Raw genomic sequence first — 15,625 nt, 5'->3', positions numbered from 1 at the left:
GTCTCCCTGTCCCTCCAACTCCAGAGGAATCCGCTCCCCGATGGGCTGCTATGGCGACAAGTGGCAGTTCGCCCACAGCCCGAGCTGCGCCACCCCAAGAACAAGACGTACCTTGCACACCATCAGCTTCTGCCCCTACGGGGAGCATGTTCCTCTGGAGTTGGAGCGGGGCTGGGCTGGAGTTGCTGATCTGGGATCTCCGTGCTTGCAATGGGCCTGGGGGTCGGTGTCCCGATGAGGGGGCGCAGCTCGGGCTGTGGGCGAACTGCCACTTGTCGCCGTAGCGGCCCATCGGGGAGCGGCTTCTGGTGGTCCTGACGTCTTCGGCCACCCCCCTGTACAGGAGCTGATACTGGGAACTGTTCCGCCCTTGCAGGTGAGCAGGAGAGTGGAGGTGTTTGCAGTTGCAGAGGGAGGGGGCAAGGGCGGTACAGTTCCCAGTCTCAGCTCCTGTCCAGGGGGGTGGCCGGAGACGTCAGGACCAACAGGAACCCACTCCCCGATGGGCCGCTACAGCGACAAGTGGCAGTTCGCCCACAGCCCGAGCTGCGCCCCCTCATCCGCAACCCGGGTTCCTCTGGAGTTGGAACGGGGCTGGGCTAGAGTTGTTGCTGGCTGTGAGTCTCCGGGATCTCCGTGTTTGCAGTCGGTGTCCTGTTGGTCCTGACGTCTCCGGTGACTGGCACTGACCTGCTGGCATCGCCGACGTGAAGACAGTGCAAAGCCCCCGCGCCGGTGCAATGTGCGGGGAACTGGAGAGGGGAGGGAAGGGGTCACACACATGTGCGGGAAGCAGAGGGGTGTAGGTGGGGTGAAACTGAAGGAAGCGACAATCTGCTGCTGCCTGCCCGTTAAAACGTTCCCACGCAAGACTCACGATACACTGTGTATCGTGAGTTTACCGTGGGAACTTTTTAACTCAGCGGGCAGGCAGCAGCAGATTGTCAATTATTAACCTCCCGCGCATTATACCCTCACATCTTTTATGAATGGGGATTTAGTTCCCCTTTCTTCGAGGACCGATCGGAGGTTCCGCTGTCACCTCTGCGGGCCGCCCTCGGTGAACGTCTTCAAGGACCTTTCTTCAAGGACTGAAAAAATGTCCGCTATTCGGAGCTTTTCGTTATTTGGATCTTCGGATAAAAGGTTGTGCACCTGTAGTTAATGCAACAAATTGCGATCTGAGTTAACAAGAGCTTATTTGCACTCGTGTTGGGGGCTGACTCTCTTGAACACACAAGCATCACAATTATTGATTGACAAATATGCCCACAACCATGTTTACTGTGAGGGACAAATAAGTCTGATTTGCAATGGTGTGATATAATTTAAGGTGAAGGTGAAAATGCAGATGCTGGAATCTTGGGCAAAATGTTAAAACTCCGCAGGTCATGCGACATCTGTGGAGGGAATGGATGGATGGACCACCCCCCTGCCCCACCTCGTTTAGAAGGTGAAGATGTCCAGTGTAATATAGGCCAATTAACATGCCCGCATGGTCTTGCATTTGTGACAATAAAACACTCTTGACTTGACTCTTGGTGGGTGCATATGTGAACCTATGTTTGTGTACAATAATGTGCTTTTATTTTCAAACTGATTAATTCTTGCAGTGTACATCACCACACCAGATCTCGTGTCTTACTAACTTGATCAACTTTTTGAGGCAATGACGAAGGTGATCGATGAGGGTAGGGTTAGGGTTGCCTACATGGATTTTAGCAGCATTTGATCAAGCTGATCCAGAAGATTAAGATGCATGGGATAAATAGTGACTTTGTCTTTTGGATTCAGAGCTGTCTTACTGATAGAAGGCAGATGATTATGGTTGTATGCTTTGAAAGGGTATAGAGGAGGTCTATCAGAATGCCGTTTGGATTGAAGGATATCAGCTACATTTGTTAGACAGACAAATTATTTTGGAGAGTTTGAGACTTGATGAAGTATATCGATTTATGAGAGGCATAGATAGGGTAGACAGAATATTTTTCTCAGGACGAAAGTATCAAATTATTCTAGCACTTTGTGTCTTAAAATTTAGGGAGTTGTGATCACTACCCCCAAAATGCTCTTCGACTGTAACATCAGTCACCTGCCCAGGCTCATTTCCCAGCACTCTGTCCAAAATGTTCCCACCTCAGGTTGGACCATCCACATACTGTTTCATGAAACACTCCTGCATACACCTAAAAATGTTTGCCTCATCTAAGTCATTAGCAATGTGTAAGTCCCAATCATTATTGGGGAAGTTAAAACCACCCATTAAGACAACCCTGTTGCTTTGGCGTCTTTCTGTAATCTGTCTACATATCTGAATATTGCAATTTGAAGCTTTAGATCCACTCTACCATCGTTCCAGCAATATAGACAAGTTTGTGGATCCTCGCCCTAAAGGGCCTGTCCCACCACCATGCAACTCCATGCAGCAAGTGCGACCTAACGTGGTCGATTGAGCCATAAGGCCTCGCGGGGCCGGTCCCGCTTCGATCGCCAAAGCCGTATGGAGTTGTGCAGAGCTGGTCCCGACATCGCGCGGGGCTCAGAAAAACTGACCGTGTTCAAAACTTCCGCGCGGCAACGGCCTGCCGGCCCGCAGCCACCTCGACGCCGTACGCACAGCCTCGACGAGCAACTTCCCGCGGACTTCGCTCGAACTTCACGTCACTCGACCTCCGCGGCCCCCGCTTCCGGTTTGGTCGAGCTCGTCGCATGCAGGTGCATGCTGGTGGGACCGGCCCTGTACAGGGATCACTCAACCTCCGCGCAGCACCCGCTTCCGGTTTGGTCGCGCTTGCTGCATGCAGGTCGCATGCTCGTGGGACAGGGCCTTTACTCTTCCAAAGTCCATAGCCCCAAGCATGGATTCGGGCTCCAAGTTTATCTGCTTTTCTTTGCATTTCAATACTCCTTGCATTGAAATAAACACACTTCAACGCATCAGCTTCACCATATTTCTTCACCTCTTGCTGCCTGTCCTTCCTTTGACACTTACTGGTCCTAACCTTGACATTACCATCACTCCTTCCAATTTCTGATTTACTAATTTGATTCCAACCCCTCCTGCCCCTAAAGATTATTAAACCCTCCTGAGCTCATGCTCCTTCGGCTCAACTCATGCAGAAAAACGAACCGGAGGGCAACCATGACTGTTATAAGCTTTATTTTGCAATATTTAGCAAAGAAAGGTGTCATTGTAAAATATTGCTTTCAAAACTTCCCACGGTCAGAATGCCACCATTGTAATAATCAGGCCTTTTATTATGAAATCATGAAAAATGGGAAAATCTAAATTCTTGCATTTGTCTTGTTTTTCATGACAGCAGAAAGTTGTTAACCATTTGGAACAATCTGCCTTTTGATTGCTCTACTTTACTTGCGGAAGGAAATATTTTGTTCTGAAAGTGTGCTTACAGTATGGTTAAACAGATTAGCTAACCCAGCTTGGTTTGATTCTTTACATGATTAAGGAGAGCTTATATTTGAACTAATACTTGCTTGTAATTTAGAATGCAAGTAATAAAGCATTTGCAAGCTTGGTTTGACGATTTTTCCCCTTTGAGCTACATTTGGACATTTTGAACATGAGAAATTAAAGTGAAAGGAGACCTCTCAAGTCCAAGTTTGTCCATGTTTTCCCAGATGTAAATATTGAAATTATTGAGGAAGCAAGTAAAAATATGTGTCTAATTTCTTATTGAATTTCCAGTATTAGAGTTGATGTGATTTATTAGATATAAATCACAATATATGTCGTGCAGGAATAAACCCTTCAAAATGTTTAAAATGACACACCCCACAATTTATACTTCCTAAAGTCAAACTTGGCTTTGAAGATGAATTGCTACTCAATTGAGCTTAATTGCTGAGATAAAGTTGTTTGCCTATTAACAGTGTGGCTACATTAGCTAAATATTAACTTTCAGAATTGGTTAGATCATTTAAAGTGTTTTTTTTTTCTTTTGAGCCAGTTGGCTGAGCTCCCCGTTCATACAAATCCTTGGCAGGTGAAAGGTGGCAATAAATGTTGGATCTTTAGCTGAATTTGTTTGTGGCAGAAGGAGCTAAAGTGTTTCCTCCCGGTTCAGCAAGTTGCGCAGGAAATCTCCGTCGTCAGAACTGTCTGATTTTCACTGAAGGGAGATCGATTGTCAGAGAGCAGATTGTATGGGGCTGGGGGTGGGGAGGGTGGTCAGGAGAGGATTGTAAGGAGGGAGTACTCAGCGGAGCAGGCAGCATCTCTGGATAAAAGGAGACCCTTCTTCAAACTCAACCCGAAACATCACCTATTCCTTCTATCCAGAGATGCTGCCTGTCCCGCTGAGTTTCTCTAGCATTTTGTGATGATCATTAATTGTCCATGAATGGATTGTAAGGTCTTGATTGGTGAGGTCTTGATTGGCCAGGAGAAGGTCCCCCAGTGAATGGCTGAGTGGGGTGGGGGGACAGGGGAGACAGACATTGTGATGGTTGGTTGCTTGGTTGGGAGTGCACTGAATGGGGAGAGGGGAGAGGGGTAATGGCACCCACGCCACACCCATTTGCATCACAAACTGCTTGCCCCAATATGTAAATGGAGCCTTTTCTCTGTTAATATTCTTGATCTACCCACTGGCTCTTACAAGGTTGGCTGTGGGCCAAAGACCTTATTAATGGAGCCCTGCAACTAAATTATTTTCAGGAAACCTCTTCCTCGAGAATTTCTGGCTCTGGAAGTTGCATCGCCCTTCCCTGTTTTGCCGGGCACTCTTGTTCGCAATCAAAATTGATTTTGATTTGCCTCGTAGGATTTAGAGCATGTAATACATTGCTGACTATCACTTAAATAATCTATTAACCATAGTTGGTGCTGAGTACACGAAGTTCATGCGCCTTGCAGAGGCAGTCAGTCGCACACCAAACCATTTAATCCACAATCTCCCACTGTTGCTGGGAGAATCAGAGCAAGAGTGTAATGGAGTGGGGAGGAGCATGATATGGACCAGATTACAGGGTGAGGGGAGATATTTGGGGGGGGGGGACAGGGGGAGGGGAGAGGGGGGGGGGGGGGGGGGGGGGGGAGGGGGGGGGGGGGGGGGGGGGGGGGGGGGGGGGAGGGGGGGGAGAGGGGGGGGAGGGAGGGAGAGGGGGGGGGGGGGGGGGGGGGGGGGGGAGGAGGGGGGTGAATTGAAGGCTGATTCTGTAAGATAGACACAAAATGCTGGAGTAACTCAGTGGAGCAGGCAGCATCTCTGTATAAAAGGAGACCCTTCTTCAGACTCAACCCAAAACATCACCTATTCCTTCTATCCAGAGATGCTGCCTGTCCCGCTGAGTTTCTCTAACATTTTGTGTTGATGTTCAATGTAAAGCAGCATCTGCAGTTCCTTCCTACACGTTGATTCGGGAATGGCTTAACGGGGAGGTCTTCAGGATACCTGCTGGGGCAATAGTCTTACGAGTGATCAGATGGGTCAGGCATGACATTAGATAAAAGGTCCACTTGATGCGTAAAGTACTTGTTAGAATTTGTCCTGATGAATGCAATTATGCAGTGTAATCATGGGACCACTCAGCTGAATTTTTGGGTTGTTATCTTTAAAGGAAAAATGGTTGAGTCTTGCCTCAAGCAAAACAGCCGGTTCTCATGAACTTTGGTTGTTCTTTCAGTGTTTACTGTCTGTGCGTTTAGTTGCAAGCTAGACATTATCATGTCTTTTTTAAGCGATAATGCATGCGGTTTTTAAGTACATGATGAATTTTCCACTGTTTATGTTGATTTCTGCTGCCTGCATCTCCTGTGTGTTCATCAGATAGGTTTGCCAAATTGCTTTCCCTTTGTACCTGTTATGGACCAAAAGATAAATGAATCGGTGATATAATTTATCAAATTATATCTGCATATTTTTTCAGTTTGTAATACTATACTAAATATTTTTTTTTTATAGGCTGTTAAACAACAACCAAATAAGGAGAATTCCCAGGGGTGCGTTTGAAGACTTGGAGAATTTAAAATATCTGTGAGTAAACCACCTTCGTATTTAAGTGTTGTAATGGTTAGATGAGCAGCTGTGCCGTGTTGGACAAGATTGTGGTCAGTTCTGGTTTAGAATCACATGTGTCAAATGTCAATTTATGTCTGGAAGTGCTGAATCAAAACATAATTACAGATGTTTGCTCAGAAATATTTGAGGTCTGGTTGGAAATTAGAAGCTATATATGGCCAAAATGAAGTTACCTCGGTAGGTTTTCTCCTTTCAGAGGTCAAATGTGTAACTATTCTTTGCTCTTTGGGTGGCTGCAAGGTTTTATAATTGGAAGACATGACAGGCACCTTCAGCGTTTGGCTTGTAGTTATTACTGCCAGAGAGGTCTCTTGCACATTCCATTATGTTCTTCTGTGAGGACTGTCTTAACCATTGTCCATTTTTAAGTTTGCTTGTTTATACATCTTTTACGATAAATCAAACTCTAACCCAAATCCTTCATCTTTCTTAACAAGGAATCGGCAAATGAATTGCTCAGCAAATGCATTGTTTCCTGCGCAATCCTCCACAATTTAATGTAGTTTAGTTTATTAATGCCCAGGACATTCTGTGAATGCATTAGATACAGTCTGGTTGGTGCGACATCTTTGTTATTTGGATGCAAGTAAAATATTGTAGATACAAACTCCTTATGCCACATGATTATGAATATTTAGTTCCATACTTTTCAATAAGGAAAAAAGATGAATGTTTTTCTTGCACAGCATCAGAATTTGATCACCGCAGGGATCCATTATATTGTAAAAGATAGAAGGGAAAAAAGCCTGCTGGAAATATGAGGTTTGGGAAATGTTCAATTGAAACGGGTTTTGAGCAGAAAATAATTAAATTAACAGCTGCAAAGAATGTACAGTAAAAATAGATTGAAATAAAATCATGTGTAGAACATGAGACATTTGCAATGTTCATTTTATTGTCTTTGTTGTATGACCTGACATATTTTGCTCAATATATTTCTCTTTGTTGACACAATTTTTATTGATACAGTAATTTCTCCATCACCATAAAACGTTCATAATCTGTCACTGGGAGCGGGAGCACACCATTATTGACATGTAGAACAAAGTATGACTTTTTATTGTTCTACTGCAAGTGCTGTGTAAACGTGACAAGTTCATAATTATTGCAGAGAAGTGCTATGAGGTACTCTGCAACTCTCTATGAACCTGTTTTGAAGGTTGTAATGGTGAGCTGCAGAACCAAGGAACAAGCAATGCTGCTCTGCTCTTGGCTGCTCTTCTCGCTCAGTGTGTGCAGGACATTATAGTTTAAGCCAGAAAAACCCACACTCATGTTTTCCAGCTGTGTGCAAGAGCAAGATTTCTGGCTTATGCTTTACATTTTGCATTTGCCATCCCACGGTGTACTCACAACTCTTTAGTTGTGGGAATTTTCACTGCTGCTCCATTTTCATCACCTTTGGGGTCCACACAAGCCATTTGGAGGTTTAATTTTTTCAAAAGATAATTATATTTTCATTTTAGGATTGTAGACTTCCTGCCGTTGATTTTGTGCTGTGTACTTAACTTTAGATGTATGGGTTACATTCTAATTTATTTCCCAAACTGTTGAACTCGAAGGAAAATAAAGATTAGTTACGTTAGCACTTCAATAGCTTTGTAACATGTTTTCAGTTTACTTAATTTACACACAGTAAATTATGTTATTATTGCACAGTTATACTTTTATGGCACAGTAATGTTTAGTGGGTAATCTGTGCCATGTTTTCATAGATTACCTGTATAGTGTAATGGAGTTCCTCATGTTTCACACAACAGGGTACAATATTTGAAAATTAGTTTGTTTTAAAAATGTGCCAATTTATTTATTATTTTTGAATTGCTAATGCTACACGCAAGCAGGGTTTAGGGTTCAGTAACCTGAAGGCATAACAAACGCACATTAAATTGTAACATTAAAAATTGCTGTTGCTAAAAATTTGAAATAAAAACAGAAAATGTTCTGATGATAGGTAATCATTTCCAACATTGTCTGCTTTTTGTTTTAACTTGAGAACAACAATAGCCTTACTTTGCTAGGGAATTGCATATTGTGAATCAATTCAAAGGTACTAAAAATTCAAAAAGGAGCATCATTGAGAAGAAGTAGTTTTTTTTCTTTTTTGTAAGTCTGGATGGAAGATTTGCAAAACACTGGCAACAGCAAGATGCACCATCACTAGATCAAAGTCATGTTAAGGCTTTGTTTTGATCAATATTTGTTTTTCTGCTTCCATTGTGTTAACTTTCTGTTCATTCCTGTACAATGCAAAATCTGATTGATGTGTAACACAACACTAAGCTCCTTATCTGATTATTAACATGAGTATTAATTTGCTGCCAAATTGTTTTCACCAGATAAATGGCTGTATCAGAGGCCAGTTTGCTTTTCTCCCAGTTTCGGTTTTATCACGGTTGCTGAATAATTAAAATGGCTTGTGCTGCAAAGATTTTAAACCATCTTATTTTGTGGAGTAAGAAAACACACAGCTTTCGGGCAAACAAATGTCCAACTTAGCACATGTTTTTGACATCTAAATGTGCTTGGAACATACAACAGCTTTACAGACTTAGTCCATTGAACCAATTACTTTCAAAGCTGCCATTTCAAGCTAAGCTGTAGGCTTTAAACACAACACTCTGGTTTAGTCTGCCTCGGCAGCATGTTTATGATTTGTGATCCAAATCTTTTTTTTGGAGAATAGATATAAAAAACCTTAGCAATGGAATTTTTGGTGAATGATTTTTCATAAAAATTCTTCAGAAGCAACTTGTCACCAGACATTTGATGCCATTATTTTCCATAACATATTTGCCATTTCATTGTTACATCTCATCGTCCATGTATTTCAGTGACATTCCCACAATCTTCCATTTCTAAACAGTTTGTCAGGCTCCTTTGTCCATAGCTTTTCATCAGTTTTCATCAGTTCTAAGAGCAGAATTAGGTAATTCAGCTCATCAAGTTGACCTCTGCCATACAATCATGGCTGATCTAGCTTTCCTTCTCAACCTCATCCTCCTGCCTTCTCTCCATAACACCTGACACCCTTACTAATCAAGAATCTGGCAATCTCCGCCCTAAATATATCCAGTGACTTGGTCTCCACTGCTGTCGATTGCAATAAATTTCACAGATTCACCATCCTCTGACAAAATTCCTCCTACTCCTTTTTAAAGGTACATCATTTAGAAGATTGAGGGGGGATCTTATAGAAACTTACAAAATTCTTAAGGGGTTGGACAGGCTAGATCAGGCAGATTGTTCCCGATGTTGGGGAAGTCCAGGACAAGGGGTCACAGTTTAAGGATAAAGGGGTAATCCTTTAGGACCGAGATGAGAATTTTCACACGGAGAGAGATTTTTCACACGGAGAGTGGTGAATCTCTGGAACTCTCTCCCACAGAACGTAGTTGAGGCCAGTTCATTGGCTATATTTAAGAGAGAGTTAGATGTGGCCCTTGTGGTTAAAGTGATCAGGGGGTATGGAGAGAAGGCAGGTACAGGATACTGAGTTGGATGATCAGCCACGATCATATTGAATGGTGGTGCAGGCTCGAAGGGCCAAATGGCCTACTCCTGCACCTATTTTCTATGCCATCCAGGCTTTTCAAAATCCAGTATGTTTCAGTGAGGTCACCCATCATCCTTCTAAACTCCAGATCCATCATGTCATCCACCTTCAACATCATGCACATTTGAATTGTTATAGCTTGTTTGGCTGGTCCATATTCTGTCTTAAACCTCCTGTTGAATAGACACAAAGTTCTGGAGTAACTCAGCGGGTTGATTAGCATCTTTGGAGAAAAAAGATAGGTGAACGTCAGCTTAGTTACTCCAGTACTCTTAGTTACTCCAGAACTCCTGTGTCTATTCAACAGGTGTAACATGACAAAACGTCACCTGGCCATGTTCTCCAGAGATGCTGCCTGACCTGCAGAGTTGCTACAGAACTTTGTGTCTTATTTTGTAAACCAGCATCTACAGTTTCTTGTGTCTCCAGTTGAATAATTTGGTTTCAGTGGCATAAATTATCAGATTTTCCCAATTTTATACCTCAACATGAGTTAGAGTTATGAAATGGACTTAATATTTGTACTTGAGTTAGAGTTATGAAATGGACAATATTTGTACGGCCTAAAGGGGCTGTCCCAATGCGGCGACCTAATCTGTGAGTTTAGAAGAATTTGTCCTCGACTCAAACTCGCAGCATGGTCGACACGAGGTCCTATGAGGTCAATGGAACTCTCCTTCATGCCAGGGGGAAGTTCCCGAATACTCGCGGCTTCAGTTTGGTTGCAGAAAATATTTCAGCATGTTGAAAAAATTTTCCACAAGTAAAATTTGGTCGGCATGGTTCTTTTTGACTCGTAGTGCAGCGGAGTGGGATCGCTATTTAGTTACAGGCAGTCGAGGGCAGCTGTAGTCAATCTCCTCCGCTGACAGGGCATTTTGATTGGCTCAATGGAGTTTTCAGGACCCAGGAAAACCGACCAGTAGTTAAAATGCCCGCTAAACTTTATTATACTCTTTATTATACTTTATGATGCTCAGTGACTTGCTGAGTTCCTGCAGCACTTTGTAATTTAAGCTTGCTTTTAGTGTAGCTGCTTGCAGTGTAGCTGCTGCTGGCGCCGATGATGGCGGCCACGGTGTACTGCTCCTTGCTGTTTTGTATGTGTTTGTTTGTCTGTGACGTCTGTGAAAACCCTACAAAGATCACTTTCACGACAGAGGTACTCATAAACATCGGACATACGGTACCTCCAAACACCGTTCCAGATTTCTCTCACTTGCTGGATTATTTGGACATACTCGTCGGCGGGGCTGTGGCTGCGTTCAAGGTCTTGAGACAGAGGAGGACCCGTGGGAAGCGCTCTGGAGCACTCACCCGACTCCAGAGACAAGGATCACGCACGCCGCTCCCGAGCATATTCCTGGCAAACGTAAGTTCTCTCAATAACAAAGCGGACGAACTGCAACTCCTGCGCCGGACAAACAAGGACTTCTCTTGAGCCGCCCCCCTGTGTTTCACCGAGACCTGGCTGTGTGAGTCAACCCCGGACAGCGCGCTGCAACTGGCTGGCTTCCAACTTCACAGAGCGGACCGCGAAGTGGAGGCAGCGGGGAAATCAAGAGGCGGTGGAATATGCTTTTATACCAACCAGGACTGGTGCAGCAACATCACGGTACTGTCAAACATCTGCTCTCCCAAACTAGAATCCTTCTTTATAAACTGCAAACCCTTCTACTCTCTCCGAGGGAATTTAACCTTTTTATTCTCTCTGGAGTTCACATCCACCCCCATGTCGGTGTAAGTGAGGCCCAAACACAACTCGCTGACCAGGTAATGAGGGTAGAGAGTGACTTCCCGGACTCCATGGTCATTGTTTTGGGGGACTTTAACAAAGCTAACCTCAGCCGTGACCTTCCAAAGTACAAACTTCATGTTGCTGCCCCACCAGAGGGGAGAGAGAGAACATTCGATCACTGTTACACGTCAATCAAGAACGCATATCTCTCTGTTCCCAGGGCAGGTCTGGGTCTCTCTGATCATTGTCTATTTCACCTTATTCCGACCTACAGGCAGAAGCTAAAAGTTGTTAAGCCTGTGGTCAGAATAACGAAAAGGAGGACAAGCGAGGGCATTGAGAACCTACAATCCTGCTTTGACTGCACGGATTGGAATGTGTTCAGGGAAGCAACCACAAGCCTCGATGAGTATACGGACACTGTATCATGATATGTCAGCTTTTCCAAGGGCAATTGCATTCCAACTAAGACCCGGACATGGTTCAACAACAACAAGCCCTGGTTCACTGCAGAATTCAGACAGCTCCAATGGTCTAAAGAGGAGGCCTACGGGAGTGGGGATGCAGACCTCTACAGTGAGGCCAAGTACAAGCTGAGAAGAAGAATCAGAGCTGTCAAGGAAAGGTACACTGAGAAGTTGAGGAGCAAGTTCTCAGCTAGTGGCTCTTCTTCCATTTGGAAGGGCTTGCAAGAAATCACCAGCTACAAGAGGAAATCACCAGCTACAGACTGATACCTGGGACCAGACTGATACCAGACTGATACCTGGGATGTCAGGACTTTCATATGAAGAAAGACTGGATAGACTCGGTTGGTACTCACTAGAATTTAGAAGATTGAGGGGGGATCTTATAGAAACTTACAGAATTCTTAAGGGGTTGAACAGGCTAGATGCAGGAAGATTGGTCCCGATGTTGGGGAAGTCCAGAACAAGGGGTCACAATTTAAGGATAAGGGGGAAATCGTTTGGGACCGAGATGAGGAAAACATTTTTCACACAGAGAGTGGTGAATCTCTGGAATTCTCTGCCACAGAAGGTAGTTGAGGCCAGTTCATTGGCTATATTTAAGAGGGAGTTAGATGTGTCCCTTGTGGCTAAAGGGATCAGGGGGTATGGAAAGAAGGCAGGTACAGGATACTGAGTTGGATGATCAGCCATTATCATATTGAATGGCGGTGCAGGCTCGAAGGGCCGAATGGCCTACTCCTGCACCTATTTTCTATGTTTCTATGAAAGCCCCCGCTCTTCTGACAATCGTTAGCTGACCAACAGCTCCTTCCCGTTCACCACGTCACACCTACTTACGACAGGATTCCAGTAGGAAAGGACTGAACCATTTCCCACCCCAACACTTCACACCCACTCACAGCCTGACCTCAGTCTGCACCAACAACTGCACCTCCACAGACACCTCTGTCAAGTTTCTCAAGTTTGCGGATGACACAACCCTGATTGGACTGATCCAGGTTGGGCCTCTCCCCCATTCCCACCCCCTTCTTCCTTCTCTTCCCCCCCCCCCCCCCCCCCCCGGGTCTTCCCCCCCCCACCACCCCCCCCCCCCCCCCCCCACCCCCTTGCGCTCCTAAAGGACTTACCGTACACTGTGGCAGCTGTCTTTTATCTTCCTATTCATCGCGGGTATGAATATCAGACAGCGCTCCCCCGCTTTCCCTGGCCTCCGCCTTTGCTGTGTGTGTGTGTGTGTGTGTGTGTGTGTGCGTGCGTGCGTGATGGGACACAAATCTTTCGGGCAGATTTGCGTCGTCTTATCCACTTCTTTAATATAGTGAAACTCCAGGTTTCGGTGTCAGAATTTGGTGTGATTGTCAAAAGCTGGCAGTGACTTGAGGAAACATTGCAAATTGAGATCTACAATACCTTGCATAAGATAGTAGTGATGGTTGTAAAATATTTGAATTTATATTGGATGAGTACTCGAGAATATTCATAGGGCGGAGAGGAAAGGGCTGGTTTAATTTGGTAGCCAAACTAAAAGTAATTGACCAAAAAGCTTCCAGTGGTGTGTGAAGCATCCCATCCTGAAACACCAGCTATCCATGTTCTCCACAGATGTTGTCTAACCCGTTGAGTTACTCCAGCGTTGTGTCTTTTTTTTTGTAAACCAGCATTGCACTTAATTGTATCAACTTCCAGCTTTGTGTTGGATCATGACTCAGTACTTGGCGAGAATAATGTTGGGTTGATAAAACTGATTATACATGTGCAGCAACGTTAAATCTCCTGGTATGGTTTTCATGAGCATAGTCTTATTTTTGTTGAAAGGGGTAAGATGGTTCAGCCCATCAGCCCATTCCAAGCTACCATATTATAGAGAGAATCCTCTATGTTCCCTTTCTTTCAAGCTATGAAAGGGTGATCATGGTGGCGCAGCAGTAGATTTTCTGCCTTTCAGCGAATGCAGTGCAGGAGACCCGGGTTCGATCCCAACTACGGGTACTGTCTCTACAGAGCTTTCACATTCTCCCCATGATCTGCATGAGGTTTCTCCGAGATCTTCGTTTTCCTCCCACACTCCAAAGACGTACAGGTTTGTAGGTTAATTGGCTTGGTAAATGTAAAAATTGTCCCTAGTGGTTGTAGGAAAGTGTTAATGTGCAGGGATCGCTGGTCGGAGCGGACCCGGTGGACCGAAGGGCCTGTTTCCACGCTGTATCTCTATACTAAACTAAAATAATAGCAAATAGTTGAACCCTCAGTCTAGAAGGCCCTGGAGTTGATTATCAGACAGCATCAAGTCTACAAGGCCATGGCTCGTGTGGTAATTGAAATATTTCTGTATTGATAATTACGTGAATGCTTGACTTTGGATTCAACCTAGGCTGATTCTACAATATCAGTTTATGAAATCTCTGATTGTAATTGTCTTTTTCCTCCACATAATGAAATTTGGTTCTCATTGTTGCTTTTCCTTTAGATGTTTGTCAACAACCCTGATGCCTAGTAACAATGGTCTTGACTATTTCCCTGTATCTAAGAATTAGTGGGGTGAAGTAATACCGATGGCAGCAAAGGGTGCATGAATCCCTGTCGTCTTCAATTCCAGTTGTATTTTTGGTCATTGTCCAGAGCCCCATGCCTTAAATGTTTTAGAGAGGCATACAAGCTACGTATGTAAGAAAAAGCTTCTATATTAACAATAATTTAATTTCAATTTCTCTACAATGATGGTCAGTTATTTTATTGGGTTTACCATGGAGTACTTATTTCATCCAAAGAGGGATCCTCATTATTTTTGAACTCTGACCGAAATTCTTTGCTGCTGTCACTTCGGGACCGATTTCGGGAACTCCAAGCTGCAGGAGCTTCGACCCCTGCCCCGTTGTGGGAGTTCGATCACCGTCTGCAGATAGTTCGACTCCCCCGACCGCGGGAGGAAAGGAGGAAGAAGATGGTTATTGCTTTCTATTACGTAGGGAATCACCGTGGTGGATGTTTATGATTTTTAGTTCGACTCCCCCGACACATACGGAGATGTGCAGTGAAAGGAGGAAGGAAAAGATATAGACGTCATATTGCTTTCTATTACAGTAGGTCCCTGGTGAATGTGGAGCCTCTGAGCTGTTCTGTGGCAACGGAGGCGTGGACCGTGTTTCCATTGCATGTCCATTTTTGTTGTGCAGTTGTGTGTCTTGTTACTTTTTTGGTATGACTGTATGGTAAACCGTATGTTGCAAAGCATACATGGCTAATAAATTACGATTATGATTATTATTTATTGTCCCCAACCATGAGGTGAAAGTGGGAGGTTGCAAAAATCAATTCCAAATTTGTTTGGAAATGTAATTCAGAAACTGCTGGGGGACCCGAAAGAAGTTAACCTTTTTTAATCAATTTATAACCATTGAGTACATTTACTTGTTAATTCAATTTTGCAGTGATAAAAAGGAATTATCAAATAATTGAATTAATCAATAAAAAGCAATGACCTATGGTTTAATAAAATCTAAATAACGTTATGTCATTTTGAATTAATAGGTAGAGACCACTTTGCCTTCTGCCTAGGTTTTCCAATGTGCGTTCTCTTTTGAGTCTTTCATTGCATTTGATCAACTGTTTTTGGTCCATTTGGACTGGCCTTTTAGCAATAGACAATAGGTGCAGGAGTAGGCCATTCGGCCCCTTGAGCCAGCACCACTATTCAATGTGATCATGGCTGATAATCCACAATCAGTACCCCGCTCCTGCCTTCTCCCCATATCCCTTGATTCTGCTATCTTTAAGAGCTCTGTCTAGCTCGTTCTTGAAAGCATCCAGAGAACCGGCCTCC

The 15,625-nt window shown here is 44.1% G+C and overlaps 1 protein-coding gene across 1 annotated transcript in view; it reads left to right on the top strand.

Annotated features, from left to right (window-relative positions):
- Positions 1 to 15,625, top strand: part of LOC129696870 (peroxidasin homolog) — a 217,670-nt gene that overhangs the window by 74,242 nt on the left and 127,803 nt on the right. The window contains exon 3 of the mRNA XM_055634944.1: positions 5,925 to 5,996. Coding sequence (XP_055490919.1) covers positions 5,925 to 5,996 — 72 coding nt within the window. The remainder of the gene's footprint in view (positions 1 to 5,924; positions 5,997 to 15,625) is intronic.

This window comes from Leucoraja erinacea, chromosome 5 (genome assembly GCF_028641065.1).
Source record: "Leucoraja erinacea ecotype New England chromosome 5, Leri_hhj_1, whole genome shotgun sequence".
Lineage (NCBI taxonomy): Eukaryota > Metazoa > Chordata > Chondrichthyes > Rajiformes > Rajidae > Leucoraja > Leucoraja erinaceus.
The sequence above is the reverse complement of the archived record's forward strand: the minus strand, read 5'-3'. Positions and strand labels throughout refer to the sequence as shown.